At 49.7% G+C, this 25,322-nt stretch overlaps 13 protein-coding genes across 13 annotated transcripts; 6 read left to right on the top strand and 7 right to left on the bottom strand.

Annotated features, from left to right (window-relative positions):
- Window positions 1-809: 809 nt before the first annotated feature.
- ALT_7442 (uncharacterized protein) lies at window positions 810-1,496 on the bottom strand (the record flags this gene model as incomplete). Its single annotated transcript, XM_033560838.2, has 1 exon — window positions 810-1,496. The coding sequence occupies one exon, from the start codon at window positions 1,494-1,496 to the stop codon at window positions 810-812; it is 687 nt and encodes a 228-aa protein (XP_033416729.2).
- A 641-nt stretch (window positions 1,497-2,137) lies between these two features.
- Window positions 2,138-2,416, bottom strand: ALT_7441 (uncharacterized protein; the record flags this gene model as incomplete). Its single annotated transcript, XM_033560837.2, has 1 exon — window positions 2,138-2,416. One exon carries the CDS (start codon window positions 2,414-2,416, stop codon window positions 2,138-2,140), a length of 279 nt encoding a protein of 92 aa, XP_033416728.2.
- Window positions 2,417-3,202: 786 nt separating this feature from the next.
- On the top strand, window positions 3,203-3,739 carry ALT_7440 (uncharacterized protein; the record flags this gene model as incomplete). The annotated part of the gene is made up of 2 exons (XM_033560836.2): window positions 3,203-3,339; window positions 3,385-3,739. The coding sequence occupies 2 exons, from the start codon at window positions 3,203-3,205 to the stop codon at window positions 3,737-3,739; spliced, it is 492 nt and encodes a 163-aa protein (XP_033416727.2).
- A 217-nt stretch (window positions 3,740-3,956) lies between these two features.
- ALT_7439 (BCS1 and AAA domain-containing protein) lies at window positions 3,957-5,495 on the bottom strand (the record flags this gene model as incomplete). The annotated part of the gene is made up of 1 exon (XM_033560835.2): window positions 3,957-5,495. The coding sequence occupies one exon, from the start codon at window positions 5,493-5,495 to the stop codon at window positions 3,957-3,959; it is 1,539 nt and encodes a 512-aa protein (XP_033416726.2).
- A 742-nt stretch (window positions 5,496-6,237) lies between these two features.
- On the bottom strand, window positions 6,238-7,507 carry ALT_7438 (uncharacterized protein; the record flags this gene model as incomplete). The annotated part of the gene is made up of 5 exons (XM_033560834.2): window positions 6,238-6,661; window positions 6,705-6,847; window positions 6,894-7,112; window positions 7,158-7,262; window positions 7,310-7,507. 5 exons carry the CDS (start codon window positions 7,505-7,507, stop codon window positions 6,238-6,240), a joined length of 1,089 nt encoding a protein of 362 aa, XP_033416725.2.
- A 547-nt stretch (window positions 7,508-8,054) lies between these two features.
- ALT_7437 (putative GABA permease) lies at window positions 8,055-9,833 on the top strand (the record flags this gene model as incomplete). The annotated part of the gene is made up of 5 exons (XM_033560833.2): window positions 8,055-8,222; window positions 8,268-8,338; window positions 8,384-8,497; window positions 8,550-9,010; window positions 9,052-9,833. The coding sequence occupies 5 exons, from the start codon at window positions 8,055-8,057 to the stop codon at window positions 9,831-9,833; spliced, it is 1,596 nt and encodes a 531-aa protein (XP_033416724.1).
- Window positions 9,834-10,079: 246 nt separating this feature from the next.
- Window positions 10,080-10,693, top strand: ALT_7436 (uncharacterized protein; the record flags this gene model as incomplete). The annotated part of the gene is made up of 3 exons (XM_033560832.2): window positions 10,080-10,247; window positions 10,295-10,542; window positions 10,591-10,693. The coding sequence occupies 3 exons, from the start codon at window positions 10,080-10,082 to the stop codon at window positions 10,691-10,693; spliced, it is 519 nt and encodes a 172-aa protein (XP_033416723.2).
- Window positions 10,694-10,954: 261 nt separating this feature from the next.
- ALT_7435 (uncharacterized protein) lies at window positions 10,955-11,869 on the bottom strand (the record flags this gene model as incomplete). Its single annotated transcript, XM_033560831.2, has 3 exons — window positions 10,955-11,224; window positions 11,308-11,578; window positions 11,625-11,869. 3 exons carry the CDS (start codon window positions 11,867-11,869, stop codon window positions 10,955-10,957), a joined length of 786 nt encoding a protein of 261 aa, XP_033416722.2.
- Window positions 11,870-13,013: 1,144 nt separating this feature from the next.
- Window positions 13,014-13,936, bottom strand: ALT_7434 (DUF3632 domain-containing protein; the record flags this gene model as incomplete). Its single annotated transcript, XM_033560830.2, has 2 exons — window positions 13,014-13,492; window positions 13,540-13,936. The coding sequence occupies 2 exons, from the start codon at window positions 13,934-13,936 to the stop codon at window positions 13,014-13,016; spliced, it is 876 nt and encodes a 291-aa protein (XP_033416721.2).
- Window positions 13,937-14,593: 657 nt separating this feature from the next.
- ALT_7433 (putative extracellular guanyl-specific ribonuclease) lies at window positions 14,594-15,770 on the top strand (the record flags this gene model as incomplete). Its single annotated transcript, XM_033560829.2, has 3 exons — window positions 14,594-14,894; window positions 14,942-15,607; window positions 15,658-15,770. 3 exons carry the CDS (start codon window positions 14,594-14,596, stop codon window positions 15,768-15,770), a joined length of 1,080 nt encoding a protein of 359 aa, XP_033416720.2.
- Window positions 15,771-17,468: 1,698 nt separating this feature from the next.
- On the top strand, window positions 17,469-17,954 carry ALT_7432 (uncharacterized protein; the record flags this gene model as incomplete). The annotated part of the gene is made up of 1 exon (XM_033560828.2): window positions 17,469-17,954. One exon carries the CDS (start codon window positions 17,469-17,471, stop codon window positions 17,952-17,954), a length of 486 nt encoding a protein of 161 aa, XP_033416719.2.
- A 956-nt stretch (window positions 17,955-18,910) lies between these two features.
- Window positions 18,911-20,934, bottom strand: ALT_7431 (uncharacterized protein; the record flags this gene model as incomplete). The annotated part of the gene is made up of 7 exons (XM_089600263.1): window positions 18,911-19,067; window positions 19,124-19,223; window positions 19,266-19,409; window positions 19,463-19,668; window positions 19,936-20,011; window positions 20,106-20,431; window positions 20,483-20,934. The coding sequence occupies 7 exons, from the start codon at window positions 20,932-20,934 to the stop codon at window positions 18,911-18,913; spliced, it is 1,461 nt and encodes a 486-aa protein (XP_089455448.1).
- A 269-nt stretch (window positions 20,935-21,203) lies between these two features.
- ALT_7430 (VIT and vWA domain-containing protein) lies at window positions 21,204-24,470 on the top strand (the record flags this gene model as incomplete). Its single annotated transcript, XM_033560826.2, has 1 exon — window positions 21,204-24,470. The coding sequence occupies one exon, from the start codon at window positions 21,204-21,206 to the stop codon at window positions 24,468-24,470; it is 3,267 nt and encodes a 1,088-aa protein (XP_033416717.2).
- Window positions 24,471-25,322: the final 852 nt, after the last annotated feature.

Below are 25,322 nucleotides of genomic sequence, written 5' to 3'. Positions count from 1 at the left end.
TGGATCAGGCTACCTGGCGTCTTTATTACTGGAGCTTTCTAGTTTGGGTACTAGAAGCAGACACATATAACAGTGAATTGTATTGCAGAGTATAGTATTAAATAATTCTGTTATTGGGACATGTAGTATTAGTCTAATTGCACTTAATATATCATTAAGGTTCAGTGCACCAGTGTAACCAAAAAGTAGTGATTTATTAGCAATAGTATTCGTAAGCCACTAATCTATTGGCGAGTATGGAAACACTACTTCCATTTCCTTAATGGTTCAAGAATAAACAGTCTTCACCAGGAAGCTTAATGACTAAAGCTAAACCAGGAGTCCTGTGCAGTGATTGATGAGCTATATCATCCCTCCTCGGCGGAGATATGGGGATTCGCAGAATGGCAGATATTTATTGTCATATTTTAATGTGTTCGCGTATTGTCAATAGTGAGTAGATTAATTTGATGAAGATCCCATGAAGACAAGGTAGTCAATGCCCCTTAAAGCTCGGAAACGCACTGGTCCTGTGACAGGGTCAAGAACAGCACCTGGATCAGGTGCTCTTGGGATAATGTCATCAACATGTCGCAGGCTGTTATGAACCTTTACAGCTTCCGGACAGAAGTACCCAGTCCAGATCAACGTGGACAAGGTAGTATTCAAAGGAGCACCCCGAGTTGTGGGTTACGTGACGTTGGATCTCATGCTTCTATTGGCCAGAATGTAACAATTGCTTCAGAGAACGGCGGTCTGGAATATCAAGCCAGACAACTCAACGCCAGCGTAGGTTGCTCATTTAATCAGCTAATGAGGCAATTAGCAATCTATTTGCTTGCATCCTCAGGTACTGCTTTATCAACCGTCGACTCCGTCGCAGTGGCCGTAGAGGTAGGCGAAGTTAACAATTTCTTCAACGACACCACCGCATGACCCAGAACATAAACCCCCAAGCTCAAAAAGTTCAACCACATCAGTCCAACAAAATAAAGCAACACTCGCGGGGGAATCATCTTGAAGATCTCCGTCGGATCAAACCCGACCGTTTTATTGAACTCCTTGACATGGACAGAGAGGGATGTCGTGCTCCCGTTCTGGGTTTCAGTCTCATGTACACCGTCCGTAAATGCATCATTGTATATGGCCGTCGCGATAACACCCCCGAAGACCGTCATGAAGAACAACACCAACGCCTGATTGAGTAACTCATAGAGCCATGTGCAGCACAGCGAGAAAAGGACAAGAGCCCCCCGGCGAGATCCGGAGTCCGCGAAAGCAATCAGCTGAGCGATGGTGCCATTTTCAGATTTAGAAGACGGGTTCCAGGCGACCAGGAGGCGGCACATGAGGAAGGTGAACATGGTGGTGCAAGCGACGATCTCGAGGTAAGTGCTGTTGGTGTTGAGGGCAGCAAGGGCGGTATAGCCGAGCGAGGTGAGAGTCCATGAGACAAGCACGCCAATGGCAAGGCCTCTGTAAATGCTAGTGCTGACATGAGTGAGACTGGGAGCCATATTGACGTTGCTTGGTTGGTAAATGGTGAAGATTCAAATTTTTCAGGCGTCCAATTTGTTTTATACGAAAGTCATCTGATCCTGTTGGAGCCAATATTAATAACCTTCAGGCGTTCAAGCCTTCATGAATCCCTTTTAAATTTCTTGCAAACTAACGAAAGGAGTCATGTATTAGCGGCTCTAATTAAACGAACTAAATAAGCCGACCTGATGTAACCATAACAACTGCTAATGCGGCAATTGGTCCGGCTTTTCCCGCGTGGAGATGGCTGCCTTGGTGCCTGCCGACGCTGCCGTCCATGTCTCGGAGATTGCATCAACACGAGCACACGGCATAACTAAGGATAGTCCCTTTCCTGGATCATCTTCATCAATCAGGAAAAACAGGCCTCCCAAGTGTCGGAATGTCCTTTCTTTTATTCTGTTCGTTTGGGTCGTCCATCGGCATGAAACACAACCAGGTATCAACGTTGCGTATTGACAGAGGCCGAAATGGATATAGACGTCTATCCGTCCGTGCTGGAAAGAAAGGGCGCCATAATACGGCATACAAGTCTCATTGCCGCCTCCAGACCCAAAGCGCAAGTGAGACAACAGCCCGAGCGTTCCCGCTAAGATGCCGTTGGGGCAGACCCCGTACTCTAAGACACGGCGTCCAACGCTTCAGCCAGGCGAGCGGCATCCTTAAAGCCACTCCAGGTCCAGCATTTCTCAATGATTGGCCCAAGCCAGATCTCCTCTGTACTTGGGAGAGACTCTCTGCGCGGCCACGTCGCCCGGGAAACGTCGTTCTCGTGAAGATCAAATGTGCAGTGCTCCCCTGTCACGACTTCATAGATCACCTTCCCCAATTGTCCAATGTCCGTTTGGATAGAATATCCGTTGTCATCAGCAGTTTCCATGTCGGTATCCTGAGGCATTATCGTTGATTCGGTAAAGTCGCAGAATTTAATCGCCAGAGTGGAATCAAGAAGAAGATTCCGACAGGCAATATCTGCAACGATAACCGAGCGGTCATGGATATTGCAGAGGGCATGGGCCATTTGCCGAAACCATGAAAGTTGCATAGTCTTTGTTAGCTAGTTTTGTAACAGATATGAACGTAGATCCCCATTCTTCATCAATGCGAGCTGGGTGGTCGTGTCCGAGAAGCTGATGTATGGGAGGACCCCATCGCATTGTTGCAGACGCCGATAAACTTCTTGCTCCCGCTGAATGACCATAATGTTTATGTCCACATCATCATCTGAGCTATCCAAGTACCTTAGAGGCATCTTCACAGCCATGCCATTCTGGAGGACTACAACGCCAGACCTGCCGTACCCAAGGAGATCCTCTTGGAATATCGGATTGCCTCCCGGATCTAAAAGCGGTGTAGACATTATTTGGATTGGGGGAGGAGCGAAAAGCTTGTATTCTTAGTCTAATGAAAGTAAAAGCAGATTGATTGGAGTCGAACACTAAATATAGAGGACGGACTGAATCACGGACTAAGACTGACGCGATGTAACCATAACAACAGCCCAACCTGGTAATCAGCTCGGTTTCTCCCATGCACAAGCCCCTTGCGCGGAGACGGTGCTTGACACCTGCATCAATGTCTTAAAAAATTATAAATCAGGATTCTCATCAAATCCGGCACGGCATATATATAAAGGTATTCCTTTCTTAAATCATAAAATCAATATTCATCACCAGCAATAAAAATGGCGCTCTCAACACCCTGTAACCTTGTTGTCAACCCATCTTTCGAATCAGGCAATCTATTCCCATGGTTCCCGTCTGCCCTCAACGTGGCCAAGATAAGCAATGCAACCAAAGCATATGACGGGGATTACTACCTGTATGACCATATCCAAATTGCCAGAGCCCTAACTAACCGGAGCAGTGACCTACAAACCGCCATCGGAAACCGAGGCAACACCATCTCTCAGCCCTTGAGAAACCTCGACCCGAGCATCGACTACACCTTCAGCATGCAGGTGCAAGCGGCATCGCCCGCCGCAAACTACTGCTCGCTTTATGTGTATATGGGCAAGAACTCGACTACGGGTTTCGTGGCCACCGATATGCTGTTTAACTCCGGCGAGTGGACGTCTATCACGGGGCATTACCGGCCGAGGCTGGCGCAGGAGTATCTGAATATTGTGGCTAGTTGTACCTTTGAGGGATCTTCTTATACAGGGAGGGTGTTTATTGATGATGTTGTGCTTGCGCCTACGAGCTGTGAGGATGGTGTTTAGCGAGGTATGTCAGTGGGAATAGAGTGCGCGATCAAATCACCTACCTGGAGGACAACGTGCCACTGTTCCTTGAAGATCGGTTTTCATGCTTTCCTTTGTTGTGTACAGCTTATGATAGACAATCAATCTGCTAAGTAGATTTACTGTGTCTCTCTTGATTTCTAATTTGTACAGATAATGGCACCAAACACGATGCAGAAAACGATCCTCGAACAGATCAAGATGCCTCTTTATCTGGATTCTCGTTGCCTTCCTCCTCAGACTCATCCTCAGATTCATTCTCTGTACCCTCGTCTTCGTTGTCATCAAGCTCATGGTTATTAGGTGCTTTCTCGGCCAGCGATGTTTCAACCCATGTTTCGACACCGGCTACAGCATCCTCTGGTGAATCCCGATAGCGCAGCAAATATCCCTGGACCTCAGCGGGAGAAAAGGTGCAAGGCGGGATGTTCTCGGCAAACTGTTTGGCGAGTTCTTGTGGATTAATCGCTGCAGACCCTTCTTTCGTCGATAGGTCACCCTGAACGTAAGACGCAACGGGTGCACTATCCACTTCAGCCGACGTGTAAACCTGGAAGATATTGCGAAACATGGCCGCACAGAGATCTCGACTGGCGAGCTGAAACTCCAGCTTGTAGTCTACCCGGCCAGGTCGAATGAGCGCCGGATCGAGATGTTCATGGTGATTTGTCGTCATGATCAGCACCCGGCCCTCCTGAGCCGCGACGCCATCGATGATGTTCAATAAGGAGGAGAGCGAGATCCCGTTCTTTCCCTTTCGGCGCCGTGCACCCGGCTTGCGGCGACCGGTCACTTCGTTGGCATCAATATCCTCCAACAGTACCAGGCATCGTCTTGGAAGCGTCAGAAACAGCTGCGTCAAGGAATCCTCCGTAAGCTGCTGCGAGTTCAAGTTGACCATGTATACATTTAACCCCAGGAACCCAGCGGCGGCGAACGCAAGACTGGATTTCCCTGTCCCAGGGGGTCCATAGAACAGGTATCCCCGCCGATAGGGAATGCCACGGTCGCTGTACCAGCGCATCGTACTGGGGTGCAGATAGTGCTGGATGTCTTCGAGGAACGCCTTCTTGACCGCCTCGTCCAGAATAACGGTGGACAGAGGTCGCGCAGGACGCGAAGTCGACCTCTTCCAGGCGAAGTCGCCATCGTAAATCGACTTCATGCCGCGGTAGATGACCGTCCTTCCCTTTTCCTTTTGCGAGAACGCCACCCGAGCATCCTGCATCAAGTCTTTCAGAATGGCTGGATCCCGTCCAAAACAAGAGACCCGCAGCTTCTCCGTCCGCGTGTACACCATTTGCCGATTTTCCTCCACCTCCCGGGTAAGCGCAAGATACCGACCCCGATACCGGAACCAGTGTGTTCCCGCTGACGGAGTCCAGAGCAAGGGACGGGTATTCGCCAGGGAGGCCTTGTATTCTGCATCAGCGTGGACCTCCAGCTCGTCCTCCTCAGCCGCATCGTTGTCCTTGTTGCTGTCTTCACCGAAGAAACCACTCTGACCGCTTGTCAGGGACGTTATGGCCAACAAGCGGTTTTTATCCGCGTCGAACTTTTGCTTCATGAGCCAGTAGAGGAGATAGTTGTAGGCCTCATCGTAGGAGTGGACCTCGATGCTGGAGCAGAGGAGATGCAGTGGGAAGTCGCCATATTCATCTAGCAGTCTCTTGGCCACCCAGGATCCCACGGCAAGGGAGGAGAGATACAAGACCTTTTCGACGGTCCCGTTCATGATGGATGTTGCTGTTGACATGGGACCGATTCTAGGTACTCACTTATGTGGTATTTCTTGGGCAGTGCTGCCTAAGGATCCACCCAACAGGCGGACATTCTGGCCAATAGTGGGGAGATGGCTGCCTAGCTGCAGATCTGGGCCAAATGTGACTCTCCCCTCAGCTGTGCCGCGGTGGATTTATGGCAGCTAATTAAAAGGTAATGATGCAGCCTCGTCAGGTCCTTTCAAAATTCCTCTACCGCTCGGTGGGGCAAAAGATCTTGACTATCTGCACCGAGTCATTCAGACAAACGCAGATCCAGTCATGTACATGACTGGCCCTTATTGTAATGAATCCAACCACTTTTATGCCTCTGAAGCTGTGATATGACTCTGTTTAGATTTGGTGCACGCATTAGTGTTTAAAATATGAGGCTATTAAAGCACTTAAATCCGCTGGTCTACTTATTCAATACTGTTGGGACGCGAGGATGACACCTCTCGCAAAGTATATGTAATCTACGTGCTGAGAATGCAACACATCAGTCCGTAAACCTGCACGATGAGCAGCGTCGAATTCTGTTAGCAACTCAGTTCGTTATTGTATTGGTCTCATTCATTGGAACCTTACAACGTCTCGGAGACTTGCTTTCCTCACTCTGGCAGACATGACGTAGGGTTATGGATATCTGGCTATATTCCCTCTATGATGACGCCCCTGCTAAGAAACAAAATGGACAAAAAAAGATTCTACAATACATTATACACCAATCACAACCTCCGGCTCCCGCCTCTCCAGCTCCATCGGTCCATCACTGACACTAATCTGCACCGTCTTCATGATGCGTCCCCCTGAAGCAGCCGGGATGGTTTGATCCGGCATCCGCCCCCAGCCATGATCGTATTCTGTCTCGGACCGCCGCACCCTCCGCGACCGGCTATCGGACGACGTATGACTTCGCAACTTCGAGTTCGGCGGTGATACGTCGTCCGTGTAGGCGATGCCGTACTCATCGACGTAGACGGCCAGCACGGGCTTCATGAACGAGGCGACGAGGCAGACGACGCTCATGGCGAGGTAGAGTTCAGCGGTGATGCTGGCGAATGCGCCATAGAGAATCGGATTCTCTGAAACTAGCTGGACTTTGACGTAATAGAGATGTATAGCCGCCAGCGGGATGAGCCTGCTCTCGTCAGCGGGACCGCGGAGGTGCGGAAGGATCTTACACGACTCGACAGCTGAGAGTACCGAATACGACGATTTTTTGTCGTGTGGAGATCTTGATGCTGTATATCGCTCGGGCGGAGTAGAGGATGAGAAGGGACTCGAGGGCAATATCGATGGCGGTGATTGCCTGCCATCTTTGGAACTGCGTCTGTCAGCATGGGTCGCTTCGGATGGCGTTGAGACCATACCAAACCACCACATTGTGCGTCGATATCGAGCCACGGTTGATGGCCACATCGGACTGCTAACAGAATAATGGACAGTATAACCCAGATACATCCTGCAACGAGAAGACCTCGGATAACAGCTCGAAGTTTCTGCTTGAACAGTGTCATGTAGAAGACGGTGGTCGTTATCTTCGACAGGCCGAGGGTGACAACGAAGAGGATATCGGAGGCATATCCCATCTGCGGATGTAAGTATGAATAAAACACACGGTCGCTTCGACGTACCTTGAGCATTTTCTTCTTTGTTGCGGAGGAAAGCGACTCTTCGGTTGCTCCCCAGCCGTAGTGAACCTGCGCTAGTACCAAAGACGTCTGCGCCAGTGCAACAATCTGTCTCCATATTAGACTGTATTTGCAAAGAAACTTTAGCGTCCTACCACTACAGCCATAAACCCATAGTCGTCTTTCTGGATGATTCGCCTCTTGAACGAGGAAAACGTCCGAGCGGCCAGAGACGAAAGTACCAGGACCAAGCAGAAGCCGGTGATCACCACAACTAGCCCTCCATGGTTGTCGTTCCGGTTCACCGTTGGAGGGCCACTAACACCAGATGGGAGAGTCGTGGCAGTCGTCATGACTGGCGTCGATAACGATGATAGCTGCTCATGAGGAAGGGCGACATTGTTGAGAAGATAACAAACTGCTCATATAAGCAGAGCAGATGTGAGGTAACCGGGATATATGGTCAGAGAGGGCGAAGTCAGCAAAAGTATCACCGATGTTAAACGCCAGGGATCAGCCTCTCGAATTGGAAAGAGAGCTGGTTGGAATGGGAATCTGACATGAGCAGTGGTTGGTGAATAACGTTTCGCTGATGCATTAGTTGCATGATCATCCTAGACAGCAGGGATCAAGACGAGTCTTCTGACCATTGATTCAAATGAGGATGAAGAGAATGCTGACAGTTGGGATCGGGGGTTATGCTTATTATCGCACCACGTCAGACTGCTGAAGAGCAACAGACACGAGCACGCCCATGCCTCTGTGTAACCCCGCCTCGCTTGTTTTGTTTGTTCTGGTCACCGTCGCTCCCCCTTGCTTCATCCTGCATTTCCCCTCTTTTCTTCCTTTCTATCTTTGCGCATCCCGCCCTACTTTTCTTCGAAACTCGATAATCGAGCAATGGCGTCGATACACGATAATCCTACGATGCAGGCAGGATCCAAGGCGCCGGCGATGGGCTCACTTCTGGTGGAAGGGGGACATCACACGTCCACAGATGCAAAACACAGCGGAACGGTATATGATGATCATGATATGCAGCGCATGGGAAAGGTCCAGGAGCTAAAGGTGAATAGCGGTAGACGGCGATATGGCACGTTCTGACCCCAACAGAGAAACCTCCGCCCTTTGGCTGCATTGAGTTTCGCGTCGGTACTTCAGGCAACGTGGGAGTTTATTCTCATGTGAGTGCACTTGATCCTTGCGACCGACCGTACTAAGCGATTCAGATCCAACACGCAGGGGCTGCAGAATGGCGGACTCGCGGGCATGGTGTGGTCCTATGTATGGACGTTTGTCGGGTTCGGCTTTATCATCGCTTCATTATCGGAGATGGCTTCCATGTACGTCTTGTTTGAAGTGTAAGTGAGATCAAGAGTACTGCTGACCAGAAAGGGCCCCGACCTCTGGTGGACAATACCACTGGGTGTCCGAGTTTGCTTCACCGCGATACCAGAAATTCCTGAGCTACCTCACGGGCTGGATGTCCGTTCTAGCATGGCAAGCCGGCTCTGCATCAGGGTCTTTTCTGACCGGTACAATTATCCAAGGGCTCATCAGCGTTCGTGATCCAGAGTACCATTCTGAACGGTGGCAAGGAACGTTGTTCGTCTTTGCCATGATTGTGGTGATCTATTTTTTCAACGTCTACGCTGCAGACATGATGCCTCTGTTCAATAACCTGCTGATGATCCTGCATATCCTGTCCTGGACGGTGGTTGTGATTGTACTGTGGGCCATGGCTCCGCACCAATCCGCCAAGGCCGTGTTCACGGAGTGGACGAATGGGGGAGGCTGGTCTAGTATGGGGCTGAGTGCCTTGATCGGGCAGATTTCTGCCATCTATGCTTCGCTGAGTATGTTGATGCGCCGCTTAGAATTCCTCTAACTCTGGCAGGCTCCGATGCGACGGCACACATGTCTGAAGAAGTCAAGGACGCTGGACGCTACGTCCCGATTGCGATCGCATGGGGATACTTTAGCAACGGCGTCATGGCCATTGTGGTGGTCATTTCCTTCCTTTTTGCCATTCCTTCAGTCGAAGACGCACTGGAAGACGACACCGGATTCCCGTTCATCTATGTGTTCAAGAACGCCACGTCGGTTGCCGGGGTCAATGGGCTGACAGCAATCATTCTCATCCCCGTCATCTTCAGCAACATTCTGTTCAACGCTTCCACGTCCCGACAGACCTTCGCCTTTGCCCGGGATAAAGGACTACCCTTCGCCCGCTGGATTGCCAAAGTCGACCCTAAACGTAAAATCCCCGTGAATGCGATCGCCCTATCGTGCATCATCAGCTGTCTCCTCTCTCTCATCAACATCGGCTCGCTAACCGCCTTCAACGCCATTATTTCCCTTAATGTAGCAGCTCTCATGTACACCTACATCATCTCCATTAGCTGTATTATCTACCGCAAGATCTGGCATCCAGACACCCTGCCCCCGCGGCGGTGGGATCTCGGTCGGTATGGTTTGACTGTTAATATCGTCGGATTGCTATACTGCATGTTCGCACTGTTCTGGGCTTTATGGCCGAGTGAAACCCCAGTCACAGTCGACAATTTCAACTGGAGCGTGGTGATCTTCGGGGGTGTGTTCGTCCTCAGTTTGGTCATGTATGCTGTCAAGGGGCGGAGGGAGTACTATGGGCCAGTGCTGATTGTCCGAAGGGATTAGCCCTCAGGTAACAAGTTATCGAGCATTATCGAGTAGCGACCAACTCTTGCCCAGCTAAAGCGCCAAGGCACGCCAAGGATTCCGCAGCTGTACAGCCCAGTGATCGACACATTCGTCGATGATTTCCGCCCCAAGATTGGGCAGTGCAGCGCCGCCAACACGAGCTGACCTCATCGTGTGCTGATCACCATGACATATATAGCACTCCTCCTACCTCCCCAGGAATTGTCTAACAACTACACGATCATGGCTCCGAAAACTCTCACAGATAACCACCCCGTCGTCCTCTCCCTCCGCACTGCAGCCCTTCTCACCTCCGCCGCGGGCTTCATCTCCCTCGCCTGGTCCATCACACACCACGAAGGCATCTCCGACGACGGAGCGGGGAGCATCAACTCCGTCGTCTTGGGAACCGTACGCCCCCCCACCTCCATCTTATCTCACCAATCTAACAAGATCAGATCGCATACGCCTTCCTCTGGTCTCTCGTCGCCCTGACAATACGACTAATCCCCCGACGTATCCATCCGGGAATATACCTCGCGTTTGACATGATTGCGTTCCTGGCGAATGCGATAACGGGGAGTATCGGGCTGGCGGTGCTGGCGCCGGTGATGGAGGGCGGGTATAGCTGCTACTCTACAGGTTGTGACGGGGATGCAGTCCTCCGAGTGGAGATTTTTGCGTATGTGGTTGTGTTTGTGAATGTGTAAGTTGGCTCCCCTTGAGATGGAGATGGAATAAGCTGATGGTGTAGGGTGGTTCATTTGATGCTCGTGGTTTGGGCTTCGTGGGCTTGTCATACTGAGAGAAGGGGGAAGAGGACGGGGAAGAATGGGTTGGAGGAGATTGAGCTGTAGCGGCGATTATATCTACTTATGTCTAATGTCTAATGTCTAATTCTGGTATTCATCCGATTGTGAGTTAATGTCATGTCTAGTCTGCTATAGCCGTACTCCGCCCTTCTCATTCAAGCGATTGTGCAAATCCCGCTGAGCGAGAAGCTAGTAACACGTCACTCTATAAGAAGGCCACAGGTCTGTACAATAATTCTAATCATTGGACTCTCATCATCTAGGTATATACGCAAGACAAACCAAACAATGCATAAATCATGTCAGCTAAACCCAAGGCTGCGCCCTCGTCTTCGGCGGAGCAGGGACCATCTCGTCCTCCTCAACGTGCGCCAACAGCGCCGCACCCTGCGTCCTGAGCCCCGCAAAGATATACGCCAGCGTGGCAATCACCTCCGGCAGGAATCCCAGCACCACGCGGATAGCCAGCGACCCCGTCACGGGATTAAGCGACGCTCTCTGCGTGCACAGCGCAGCAAGACTGTAGAAGACTCTGAGACCGATGAATGCAAGCGAGAAGACGACGGCTGTAAGTAACTGTTCGGTACATCAGCATAGCCGCTATACACCCCCCCGGGAGGGGGGGGGGGGGGGGGGGAGGGCTGTGGGGGAGTACATACAACAGTCCCCGCCCTCGTAAGCGAAGAATTCCGGCCCCGGCTCGCAACCAACGAGAAACTAGTCCAGGCAACCAGAATCCCCCACGCGACCGCCAGAATGGCAATCCCCGCCTTGGCGATCTTCTCGGCCTTGTCGAGGGGTTGTTCGTGTTCCTGGAGTTTTGCGGAGCCGGCGGCTGTGAGGGCTACGCCTGCGACGACGAGCATGTGGTAGGCGAGGACGGAAACCCATTCCATTTTCTTGTCGAGGGGTTGGATGCGATAGTGTCGGCTGCTCATATTAGAATTGATCTTGTATTTCGTGGACTGGGACTTACGCCTCGTGGAGAATGCCGGCTGTTGCGAGGAGGAGAGGAGAAAGACCGACGCTGGAGATGATGGTCGCGGCTGTACTGGGGTTATTGACGGCCAGCGCGCCGCCGATGATGCGGAGTGTGCAAAAGAAGAAGAGGAAGAGCCATCCCAGGAGACCGTAGCGACCGTGTCGGACGAGGAGGTAGAGGACTGGGATGGCGAGGACTGCGTAGATGGCGCAGGTAGCGGCAGCGAGGGAGTTGGTCATTGTGCAAGTCGGTCCCGTAGGAATGCACTTTGTTCTATCTTGACTGAAGAATAGACAAGAGCGTAAGACAAAGGCAGGAGGAGTGGTAAATAAGATGAACAGGCCTTGGGGTTATCCATGTACGACATCCTCATCGGGTATATGACTTGTCGATCTGTCAGTCGCTGCGCCACGTTGACAACAGAAAGATCGACATTAATCGACATTAACTAATCAATCATATGCATCATCAAATGTTGGTAGGATCGACAGACGCGAGGCTGAAACCCCACTGTTCCCCTCGTATTAAGCATTCCTGTGAGAGGCTGGGCATGAGCTTGTCAATCCCCTTGATCAGCCTGAGATAAAAACAACAGCAGACACGAGGCTTTGGCCCCTCGGCAGTGCAGAAGCGAACTTTATTGTGGGGGGCCAGGAAATAAGGCAGAAATAAAGGAATGTTCAGCTCAGCTCAGCCCCACCGATAAGGCTGCTTTTTCAATATATGGCTAGTAAGGCTCACGCCTCATGATAATAAGCTAGGAGAGGATTATGGATCATCTAGTCAGATATACATTTATAGTTGTGAGGGGTGACATTGACTTTTCTTCACGAAGTGTAGAGTATTACATGAATATATTTTTACTCCGTACTACTAGTATAACTCTAACAGCAATATGGTCAAACAGTATTACATACTAGATGAACCGAAACACCAGATGCAGAAGATAAGTGAGTTAAGCATTAATATTGAATATCACTTATGATTAATTTAGCACCCCAGCTCTCAATATACTGGTCCTTGTCCGAGGAATGACGCTGCTTGTATGCGTATAGAAAAGGGCATCACCTATGGCATAGACAGATTCTTTGCTAGCTGTAACTGCTCCGGGAAGACTGTAGGAAAGGAAGATGATTTTTAAAAGTATTGTATGAATCGAGAAGAGATAAAACTGATAAGGAGAGCTGAATGACCCCGAATATGCTTTGTGAATGAATGAACAATATCAAGCTTTGCGGGGTCAGAGCCAGTTATGAATAGATGACCAGGAATGATACTGCTGAACTCATACAAAGAGAATAGAAATAGACATGATCATACTATACAATTGATCACCCAGATCATTTATTTGAGTATCGCTGGATCTCGTATAATTTGCGTCCACTACTGAGACACCGTGGCCCTCATACTTGCCAAAGCATCATCAATCAGCATCCGCATCCGCTCATTCTCGCAAGCAGCCCTGGCCTCCTTAAGCCCATCCTCCCAAATTCCCCATCGCTCCCGGGTATAACCCGTCCAGCCCTCCTCTTCATACCTCTTCCCCGGACCAGCGCCAGCCACCTCGGGATACGTGCGATTATTGACCACATTCGCCCACAGCCGCTCCGCAGCGTAGATTAACCACTGGCAAACGGCCTCCATAGCCGCCGTATCTCCCAGAGTCGTAGGAGGACGCTCGTTTTCAAGAGCCATCGCCATGGTCCAGATGGCCCGTAGTGATTTGTCTAATGGAAAGAATCGCACTTCCTCCCCGGGAGGGGTATAGTGAACGTCCGCGGCCTGAGTGAGCTGCGCCAGGAAAGCGTTGAGGTTTACCCAGCGATTGCGTTGTTCAGAAGCTAGCGTTGTATCGCAGGGGTCTATATGCGTGAGTGGTCTGTCTGTTGGAATCGGACGGATGAATCACCTTTGTAATCACCGCCAAACTCGTACCACGTCTCCAGCTCTGTGTAGCCCAATGACGGCATGTCGGTCCAGAGGATATCACCCTGGACGGTGAGGGGTTCGTTTGTAGATGGATCAACGACAATCTGCTTCTGGAGATGAGACACAAACTCAACCAGCTTGGTGTGTTTTGATGGCTCCAGGCGTTGAGCTAGCTCCATCGCCGCAAGAGAGATGTTGTAGTCTGGCAGGCCGATACCTCCTTGTTTGGTTGGGCCGTGGATAGACAATGCAGTCATGGTCATGTTGATGACTTCTTGGACTGCATCTTGCGCAGTGAGCTCTTCTTTTATGACTTTGTCGAGGAGTTTGAACTCAACAGAGTTTTCGATTTGTCGGATGAAGTTTTCTTTTCCCATAGTGATTGCTTGTAATCAAAGGAAATGGTGTTTTCGAGTAGACTGAAAGTGTGGTTAGGATGGAGGACTCGAAAAGTAGAGTAGAAACTTTAACTGACTGATTGATAAAGGAAGGACGAGGCACAATTGAGATCTGCAGAATCGGATGAGGCTGTACGGAGGAGATGGTGGGCTGTGCTTGATGGTGCGACATCAACACAGCCTGTCTTGGCTGCGGGGGCCAGACTAGGTTGTGGATACTGAATAGTGCTTGTAGTGCTTACTCCCCCCCCGCCCCCACTCTTGGCCCGATGGGTCTAAGGGATCAAGCATTCTTAGCATCTCTACCAAGACCAGAATTGATCTGCTGGGGCGGTTTCGATATCAACACCATAATGTATGCAGAACACAGCATACACAGTGGAACACCCGGGGCCAAAGCATGGAGTGTATCTCAGCCTTGAACAATGAGGAAATCTCACTCAGCCTGACGATCTCGAAACATTGTGTTCTGAGTTTAGACATGTTGAGATTGAGATGACCTGAACGATTTTGAAGATATAAAGGCCTCAGGATACCGCCAGATCTCTCATCATCATCAACAGCATCAAAGCAATCCAACCCAACTCGGAAGCGTCTCTTCTCTCTAAACAATTGTCCAAGCACCACCCTCTCAAAATGTTGTTCGATATGAAATCCATTATCCTCTACGGACTCATGGCCCTTGCCCATGCCTCTCCCCTTCCCGAGCTCAGCAAGCGCGCCAAACTCGGCGACTTCCAATGTCCCGACGGCACCCTCTCCGAACATGACATCCGCGAGGCCCTGCACGAGTGCCGCAGACTCAACGACGGCTCCATTGGCAAATACCCGGCCTACTTTGGCAACAAGAGCAACAACCAGAAGGTATTCGGCAATATTCCCGATGGCACCGATCTGCGGGAATTCCCCATCATCGCGGGTGGAGTGTACACGGGCGGTAAGCGTCTTCAGCGCGAAGATACTGAGCCAAGCTGACGAGTGCAGGCGAACCTGGCCCATATCGCGTGGTCACAGACTACAAGGACAACCGCGGGGACTTCCGCGGTGTGATGCAGCATACCGGGGCAACCGTCGGGGGCGCATACACGGCCTGCACACGAGTCTCAAACAGCAAGCGCGAGGCTGACAAAGACAAAGACGACAAGAACAAGCACGACAAGGACAAGGGTGACAAGAAGGGTGGCGATGAAAAGCGCAGCCCCAAAACGACGGAGCAAGACATTGCTGACGCGACCCGCACCTCCCAGGAGACGGAGAACGACCTTAACGACCTGACCAAGCGCGAGCCTAAAAAAGACAAAGATGACAAGAACAAGCATGACAAGGGCAAGGACGACAAGAAGGGCGGTAATGAGGAGCGCAGTGTCCAAGAGACCGAGACTGAGATTGAGGAATCCACCGGCCACACGGTCAGCGACCTGACCACCCGCGGCAAGAAGAAGAAGATCGGTAGCGCTACCTGCACCGACGGCGTCACGCTCTCCCAGGACGATGTCGCCAATGCTTTCAAGGAGTGCAAGAAGTGGGATGACTATGGCAGGGGCGGTTACCCCCACAAGTTTGGCAACAAGAGCGGTAACAGCCAGGTCTTTGAGGGTGTCACCAAGGACCTGCGCGAGTATCCTATCATTCAGGGTGGAACTTGGACTGGTGGGTCATCAAGACTATAATTATTGGATAGAGGCTAACCAATTGAGCAGGCGGCGAACCTGGCAAGTACCGTGTTGTCACCGACTATAGCGACAACTTTGTTGGAGTGATGATTGAGAATGCTGGTGCTTCTTTCTCCCGCTGCACTGTCAACAGTGATTAGACTGGATTGTCTTTGGGGCATGATTATAGAGGATATATATCGGGGGACTGTATAGGATTTCCTGTTTTTTTCATGTCCGGTGTTCTGCTAGAGGTCTTGTTCCTTTGCTTTTTGGTAGTTAAATTGATTTTATATGTCCAATGTTCGACCTATATTTGTTCTAATATTCTTAACGAGCCGCAGAGTCGGCAGGGACAAGGCACACTCTGCTCTTTGATATGCAGAAACAAAAAGACCCTTCTGCACGACAGGAGCTCGCATACCAAGTCTGTGGAACCCCGAAGGCTTCCGTACCTTGCAAGAGAGCGGAAGGGATTAGCATTCGAAACTTTCCGAGTAGACTTTGGACATAGGTAGGAATGAAGAGTAACATAGCATTTTACCAGCGCAGTCATCACCCTCTGGAGCTGGCTACAATCACAATAGCAGAATATAGATATGCACGCCCCCAGAGAAAATCTTTATGTCGAAAGAGCGCCTTTCCCGGATAGCAAATGCCGTCTGGTGTATGTTCAATCTCTGTGATACAAAGCTGATCGCATTCAGAGAATATCTTCTTGAATTACAGATTTTTAGCTAGACGATTAAATAGCTGAATCCTTCTGACCCAGCATGGGTAGTATATTCCGTCATACATTCTACTGTCAAACCATGATGAGTAAAACTCGCTCTGCGTGGTTCCACGAGAGACGGGGTTGCTGTGGTTGAGAGGATGCATGTGACGAGGCCTAGAGCCAGCTTCAGGAATGGAGGTGTCTAATAGTACAGTGGAATGAAACTAGTATCCGAGGATAAGGGGAAACATGACAGTGAGGGGAGGCTCTTCTATCCCCATTGCTCTGATCCTAAACTCAGATGGCTTAGAAAAGCCACATTCTACAAGGGATAGGTCTGTGTTGTCATAGGTGAGAAGTGTCCTCAAACAGAATTGAGAGCATGCAATAACACCCATAGATGCGTCTCAGGAGATCCATCCAGTATATACCTAATTAAGAGACTTTCTCTACAGATAAGGCAATCAGGAGTTATCCCGAGCCATCTGCGCTGGCCATTATGCGACGTTATCAAAATTCGGAAATATTTCCAGATTTCCGCTTGTGCGATGCTATCAGCTTCTAATACCCAGCTAGCAATCTACAGGACAGCAATGAATTATAGCCTTGTACGGTTGTACCTCAAATGCACTGTTTCAAGTTCTCCAATTGGCCTCGATGGTTAGCTTCGTGTGTGTAGCCTGAGGAATGAGACCAAGATTTAGCTACCTCCTTGCTGTGGTCAGCTGTGAAGATTCTGGATTCTGGGATGTCAGATTGAGGTGTCAGTCCGCCATTCCTGAAGCTCCTTGCTTGATACGGCATATTAATAATAGTCGGAATTAGCATTTTCCTAAAACGCTTGACTATGACAGTGATGACCATCATTTGTAATTGCTTCTTCGTCTCCTAGTGCAACTATACCCCTAGGGCAGTCAGCATAGTATGGAATGTAAAATATCGCTCGCGTACCATTCAAGGACGCAGTAGACAAGGCGAACCCAACGACCATTCCCAAGGAGCCGGTGCATCCCATATTACACCGAAGACATAAATACACATCATGTTCTCTTCGAGGTCCGCCAGCTACCGCAGATCATCAGTCATTTACAATCTCTACGAACAATATCTCTCTCTGTTATACTTCTAAAGTCCTTGAATAACAATGAAGTTCACTCTGTACTTCATCGCCCTTGGTTTTGCAGGGGTTGCCCAAGCTGCTTCTGTCTCTGGCTCCAGCTCTCTGCTTCCAGGAAATGCTAATACCGCAAGTGCAGCCTGGATAGCCCATTTCGACCAATTCCGCCAGCAGCATGAGCCCTTGAGCCCCGCTCAATCAGCCGTCGTCGATAAGGCCACCGACCTCGCGAAGCAAGGACAGAATTTCGACCCCAAGGCCATGAGCACTCTGAAGGACGATGCTATCTCCGCCTTCGGATTCAAGGACGCCAAGTCCCTTCTTGCCACTATGGACAATAAGCCATTGCAGACCCGGGATGATGAGGATGGGGGCATCCAGTGTGGCTGCTCCACTCAGTCTGACTGGTGTGATTCCGGTTATCATTGTGTTGGAGGGGGCTGTACCCAGACTGGTTCGGGCTGTGGAACTCTCTACGGATATCCTTGTGATGGGCTATGCAGTATTGCCTAGGTGAGTCTGTGGCTACTTGACTTTACAGACCTGATGGGTTGCGTGGTGCTGATAGTGTACCGCTGCAGTTGAGCAGAGACATGGTATTAGGCTCCATAATCAGCACACAGCGGGTATTGGGAGGTCTAATATTGTGATCTCATGCCTGGTACTTTCCCTTGTATTTGTGTTGTTATCTTCTTTAAAGTACTTCTAAGTACACGAAATGAGGGGCTTTAGGGTTAGTAACTGGTAGCAGAAGAATATAATTTGGTTATTCTTTAAGTTATGAACATTATTGATCAAGGTACGCGTTAGCTGGGCGCTACTATTCCCTGGTACTGCCCTGCTATGCACTGCGTCTGGATAGTATCCACAGGGACTAAAAAAGTTTAACTATAATAGATCATTACTCTGAAGTTGGACTAGTGATGGACCTTTATTGCAGCGGAAATTGAAATTTCCATCCTAGATGCTGTAGCTCTCAGGACTACACTACACGATATGATTAGAGGGTTTGAGGCACACAAAAACCAGACCCCTCTAATCAATAGGCGCAGCCTTGAACGGAGTAAATGGAGCACAATCCTATCCTTCTAACTCATTGTATCGACGCCCTTCGACTATTGGGTAGGTAATCCCATGATCTCCTGCATCCCAATCAGCACAAACAAGTCATAAACACACTAGTTAGACAGGGCATACCTCTCGCTACAGACTGCAACATCAGGATAAGTAGTTGTTGCGCTAGACATTTGTCAGTATTGGAGGAAGCACTTCCAGATAGCCGACCTACCATGTCCGTCTGCGCATGTCAAGGCTGATCTGCTTCGCTGTTGGTACACATGAGTCACATCCAAGTTGCACTCTGCAACCCAAACTGGACCATCGTAAGGGATGTATATTTGATCCAATCTGGAAGACTTTTGCAATGCTTCTGCTGACACTGCTTCAACAATCAGCTGAGGAGCGGGCTCTCAGGGGATGATATATGTAATACAGTCAATACTAAGACATATCGATCTCGATGCATTCGAAATAAGCATGCGATACTCTTTTGCTTCCAGGTTGACAACGAGCTTGAGGAGGGCATCTGTTATGTGATAGGCGTATACCATCACCGTACCAAGATTTCTGCAGTCGTCAGTTCCCACTGCAGGGTCCGAGATGAACAGTCAAATGGGACCTACAGTTCGAACACTAGTCTCTCGTTTCGTAGTATCTGTTGAACCTTGAAAAGGAGTAATCCCTCTTGCAGATGCTTCAGTTGCTGCACCAGATAGCTTGAGGCTAGGTACGTTAGAAATGATCAAATAAGGAGAGCATTCTTACAGTTCAAGTCCGTCAGCTCTATGTCCACATCTACAGCTTTCACCAGGTTTTCTTGCCCAGACTTTGTCCTGGAAAGACAGTCCGCTTTAGATATACGAACATCTGATGCAGATTCTCCGTGCTTAATATGCGTCTGAATGCCCACTGGGAAAGTTTAGCTCTTTTGCTCGCTAGCTCACAGAGCTTCGGGAGCTCACCAGTGACGGTAAATTCGAATGCTTCGTCCTCTGTCGAGTCAATTAGGAGGGAATCTAAGCGGGCAACCAAAATCGCATCTGCCGTCTCATTGAACACCCACGCTCCATCGCCAGTTAAATTCCGGTAGTGGACCAGCTGGACTGCTTCGATAGGGCCCGTAGAGTAGGTGTGTCCGTTGGCTGTCAACTTCACATTTTCAATCTTACTGTATAGTCGACTTGCATCGCTTTAACTGATTGTTAGAAAGTAAGGCATGAAAGGGCTCGCTGTTGACATACCAGAGCATATTCAGAACTGAAACCACAGGGAGCCCTGTATATGGGTTGATAGATGGAGACACCATTAACGAGGTCGTTCTTCGATGAAATGATTCACTAGCCATTGCGGTTGCGAGACCAGATATGATACCATCGAATATAGCGAGCTCTTTCTTAAGTTAGCGCCCTGTCCAAGGCTACAGACGCTCACATACTTGATGGGGTAATATTTCGGATTATAAGACTGGTAAGCCGGGATGTTCTGCCAGAGGAGAGCCATATTTTCCAAGACTGCGATAGTCCATTTAGACGCACAATCAAGCTCACTGGGGATACTGACGGTCCCATTAGGCCTCATAGATGTATGATAGGATGTTAGACTCACCAAAGTATTGCATCAGCTCTTCATCGTGGATGTCCCCGTATCTAGTGCGTCGAAGCTGACAGTTGCACTTGAACATAGGCTGTTCTGGATTTCGGAGCGACTCCACATTCAAAGACGCATTGTCGCATAGAGCAGCAGGGTCAAACGGCTCGGAAACTGCCAGGTGCAGTGAAAAAGACAGCTCCGGCGGTGTCTCTCGTGGTTTCGAGGAAGGCTCATAGAAGCTCATCGTTCGGTTTTTCAAGTTGCTGATGAACCAGTCATAGATCTCTCCCAGCATTCCATGAACGTTCTCTACTCGCTGGCCCATGTTCTGATTAATTTCGCTGTTAAGAACAGTTTAGCAATCATATCAGGCGTCAATGGAGGGAAAGTACCTGTTTAGAACCGCGATTGTAAGGTTGAGGCTGTTGATATGGACTCCGAGATTATGCTGCAGCCTCGTCAGATCACCTCCTTCCCTTGTCCACCGCACTTTTTTCCAGTTCTTCCGGATCTCCTCTCGCCATCGCTTTTTCTCTGAGTCACCCGATCCGTCATTTTCGATAATCATATACTTTTTTATGAGAGCGTCAAGGTGTTCCAGAGTGAAGCGGCAGTTCTGTAGGATCGGTGCGATACTGCTGACTGGACCCTCATTGCCCTGTCCTGTCGACACCCTGGACAATGATTTCAATGATTCCAGTGCATGCGTGAGTGAGCTGAGCTGATTCTGCACTTCCTGGAACTCTGCAGGTGCTGACTTCCTGCCTGATGTGAACGCCTGTGAGATATCCCAGGCGAGCTTCGACAGCATCAATACATCGCCGATCGATATTTGAAACGCCATGACGAGTGATCGCTACCTATTGAGGCAGGGGAGGAGACATGAAAAGAGTATGGAGCCCAAATGTAATAGTCTAGGGTGAGTGAGTTAATGAAATTCTTTGAGCGATCGTCCCGCCGCGTCTTAATACGAGGCTGTGCAAGGCTGACTGGCCAAGAACCGGGCAAAAGTGCGCTGAAGGGTGAGATGACTCGGTATAAATAGGCGCAGCCTCCTGCCGTCGATCATCGTCTTCCCCACTTCTCTGTTCTCTAGATATCAGCCTGGCCGCCATGGACGTGCTTGATCGGCTCCAGTCTGGTCTCTTCTTCCGGCCCAATGTCGTCGACATAACCCCGACCATTATCCAACCTTACATTTTGCCCGGCCAAGCTCAACCCACGATCCATTACCATAATAATGCCTCGTCCAGCATCCCGGCTGCCACTCTCGCTTCAATAAATAGTTCAACTCCCGAAGTCCCACTCCCGTTGCTGAGCGTCTCGGTCGACGTGGACGTCCATGGCAGGCTTTGTACTACGAAGGTGACGCAGCAGTTCAGTAATGCTTCCTCCTCGACCACACAAAATGTGAGATACGTCTTTCCCATTTACGATGGATCAGTTGTCACCGCCTTTCGCTGCTGGATAGGCAACGACAGACTCCTCGAGGGAGCTGTAAAAGCCAGGGAAGCGGCAAGGGCAGATTTTAAACATGCTGTCTCCCAACGCAAGGTCGCCGTATTGGTTGAAGAGCTGGTGCCGGAGGTTTTTGAGACGAGCGTGGGAAATATTCCTGCGCAAACCACAGTCAAGATTGAGATCACGTACACCAACCTCCTCAAGGTGGATAACAGTACTGGTGGACTGGTTCTTACGATTCCAACATCGATCGCACCGCGATACGGAGACGTGCCGGAAGGATACTGCGGAAATGAATCCCTTCTCACGGAGGGCCTGCGAATCAACGTCCAAGCATCGATGCCGACAGCCATCCGCAAGATGGAGTCGCGGTCACACCCCATATCGGTCGAGATGGGAGCAGTTTCCCACAAAAGCTTTACAGATTTCGCAGCGAGTGCATCTTCTGACATGCTGGATTACTCCAAGGGACGCGCGACGTTATCAGACAGAAAGGCCGTACTTGGTCAAGATTTTGTCTTACACATTTTTTGTAGCTCTCGCGAATTTTCGCAGTCACGAGCTATTGCAGCGTCGCAGCCTGGCCAACCCGGCCTCTCCACAATTGCCGTCACTGTGCACCCCGGCGATCTGTTTTGTCAAAATATTAATATGGAGGATTTTGTCGGCGAAATTATCTTCATGGCGGATAGATCAGGGTCGATGAAGTCAAAGATCCCTTCTCTCATCAATGCGATGAATATTTTCCTACGAAGTCTGCCTGAAACATGCTCGTTCAACATCGCCTCCTTTGGTTCCCAGGTCACATGGTTATGGCCTTTCTCGATGAGATACAGCCAGGAGAACCTGGATGTCGCCGTGCACCACGTCGATTCATTCCAAGCAAACTATGGCGGTACCGAAATCTATGGCGCGCTGCAGAGTGTTCTAGATCACGACAATAAGCGGAATGATGTACCAACCAATGTGATCTTGTTGACTGACGGTGAGGTCTGGAATGTGGACAGCGTCATAAAGTTAGTGCGTGGAATGGCCTCAGACGCTGATTTTAATGTCAGGTTCTTTTCTCTCGGAATTGGAGACCAAGTCTCTCATCGCCTGGTCGAGGGCATCGGGAAGCAAGGGGGCGGCTATGCAGAGGTCGTGCCAGAGTCCTCGATGGGTTCATGGCAGGAAAGAGTGATACAAATGTTGAAGGCGGCGTTAACACCATTTCGCCTGCAGTGCAATGTGGATCTTGGCGAGGATCTTGTCATGAAGACATATGAGCGGCAGATTGCCGGATATACAGTGCAATACCCCGGGTGGATTCAAGCTCCTTGCCAGATCCCTGTGCTGAGTACCTTTTCATATTTCTCTCTATACTACATGCTGGAGAGCGGATTGGACTCACTGCCTAAAACGATCAATATCACTGCAACAACGGAGAAAGGAGAGAAGCTCACAGCGCAGCTGCCAATCCAGACAGTAGCTGACCAACCAGCCATTCACAATTTGGCAGCGAAAGCATTGATGAACGACTATGAAACCGGACAAAGCTGGCTGCATTCACTTAACCCAACCCTCAAGTCCACCAACCCAACAGGATTCGAAAAAGTTCTGGAGCAGGAAGCACAGCACGTCGGGCAGACGTGGAACATACCCAGCAAGTGGACGAGCTATGTGGCTATTGATCGTAGCACGGCCCAGCAACACGCGATATCGGTCCATAAAGCGGATGTTATCGAATTCTCCCAATTGACCAGGCCACGATATACTTCTACCTCTACGAAACGACGTACAGATAAAAGAAAAGGCTCTTTTGTCCGTGACGATACTTCTTTCTGGAGATCTCTGCTCGATGATCCTCGCCGCGAATTCCATGCCTCCTTGACGGGGGGCGGGCCTCCCGGCTCCGAGGAACCTGCTCGAAATAATTTCTCCTCTGCCAGGGAGGAGGCAGGTACGCAGCTTCTTTCGGTGCCTGAACCACCGCCGTCATTTTCTGTACAAGCCTCTGACAGGTTCGGCACGGGGGTTGGGATCCCGGGATTTGACTCCTATAAGCCGCCAAGTCGAACCCAGGATCAGCATCACGACGCATCGCGAGTCTCTGCAGCTCCAGAGGTGGTGTGCCAATCTGCAGAGCTAGGGCCACTTGAAAGAAATGCAAGCGTAGCCTCGTTCCTCTTAACCCAATCGAGGGGCAAAGTCCATAAAGCAGCTGCGACCTGTGATGATCCCGACAAGGACAAAGACATAGAATTGCACTATGCGTATCCGACATCGTACCCGACATTGGATGTGGATAGCGATGAGGCTATTGCCGTTGCAGCTCAAGCACACTCCCGACCATACGTAGGCCCTAGCCTACGACGAGCTAAACGTTGCCGCAGCTCTAACCCAGATGTAAATGAGGCCCAAGAGGACGATCCTCCTTCGCCAACTGACTCGCTAGCTATCACGTACTGCGAAGGAGGTGGCGGAGAACGCTCTCCGGATAGGGAACTTCGCGATCCCGATCATCCAAGACCACCGGATTTCCCTTCCCTGGACACAATCCTCCGCGTGCAACAGGCGGACGGCGAATTCAACATTTTTAGCGTTTCCTTTAGAAGCGCCCTGAAACAGAAATACAAGTACAAGGCGCTTCGAAAGTTCCTCAGGTCCAAGTTCGTTCGAAAGTCATCGGCCATGGGGTTGCGCCTTTGTGAACTGGCCTACAATATTTGTGTTGTCGTTTATATTTCTCATGAGCATGCTTCTTCGAAGGCGCTCTGGGAGCTCCAGGTAGCAAAAGCACGGCAATGGATCAAGCGGACGATTATAGAATTGTTGACGGAGAGTGGTGATTCGGAGAAAACACTGGAGATATCACTGGAGGAATCTGCAGAGCCTATGCTCGAGGAGATGGAGAAACTAGTTCTGCAGCAGATCTGAAAGATGGTGAGACGATGAGATCCAATAGAGTATACCAGGTTCTCCTTCTCGCTGTAGCATATCGCACAGAGCCGTTTCGCAGGAGTGAAGCAACGGGCCTCGCATGTTAATGGTCGCACAGTCGAGGGTGTTACATATAGGGCTCTTATGAATAGAATTGTGGCCTGTAATGTAACTCTGCAATTGCGTTCGACGAAACTGTTGGAGGCTCGATAGTTTCGTAGCAGCCCATTCTCTCTCTTAGAGATAGCCATGAATGTCAGTAGCTTCATCTTCTACTTCCTTCATAAGGTTATAAGCCCTCTGCTTTTATTTTTAGGTTTATTTTAGTCTACTGTTTATTAATTACTACTTTGAATAGTTCCCTGTTTGTATTAATAATTTAACGCTAATATTATAAACTTTTACATGTCTGATAAATTAAAGGGATCTAGAGGGGAGAGAGAAGGGCCTAGGACTAGAGCATCCTAACACCCTTGTGAGTGTTAGCTACCTGGTTCAGTCCTTGAACAACAGGGTAAATACGGAGATACTAAAGCCATGCACTAATATGTGCTCAAAGGCTATACGAAAGCCTTGGGATTAGAGCATTCCAATACTCTGGCTGTCCTGAACAGTCTAACTTACACCTGGATATTATAAGATAAGGTTTAGATGCTATGACTTTGATGAAAAAATGCATTGAGCTCCACAACCGACTATTCGGGCTCAACCACCCAGATGCCAAGTCGTCATCACGGTTGCTTAACACTTGGAAGAAAAGCTATTCTTTATTAGTAAATAAACAACCTAGACTTTGTTCAAGCGGAATATGACCAAATTCGAGAAAGTTCAATCTGGCCATCCAAAGCA

Source organism: Aspergillus lentulus (assembly GCF_001445615.1).
Source record: "Aspergillus lentulus DNA, contig: Alt13, strain: IFM 54703, whole genome shotgun sequence".
Taxonomy (NCBI): Eukaryota; Fungi; Ascomycota; class Eurotiomycetes; order Eurotiales; family Aspergillaceae; genus Aspergillus; species Aspergillus lentulus.
This window is presented reverse-complemented; position numbering and strand designations above follow the sequence as displayed.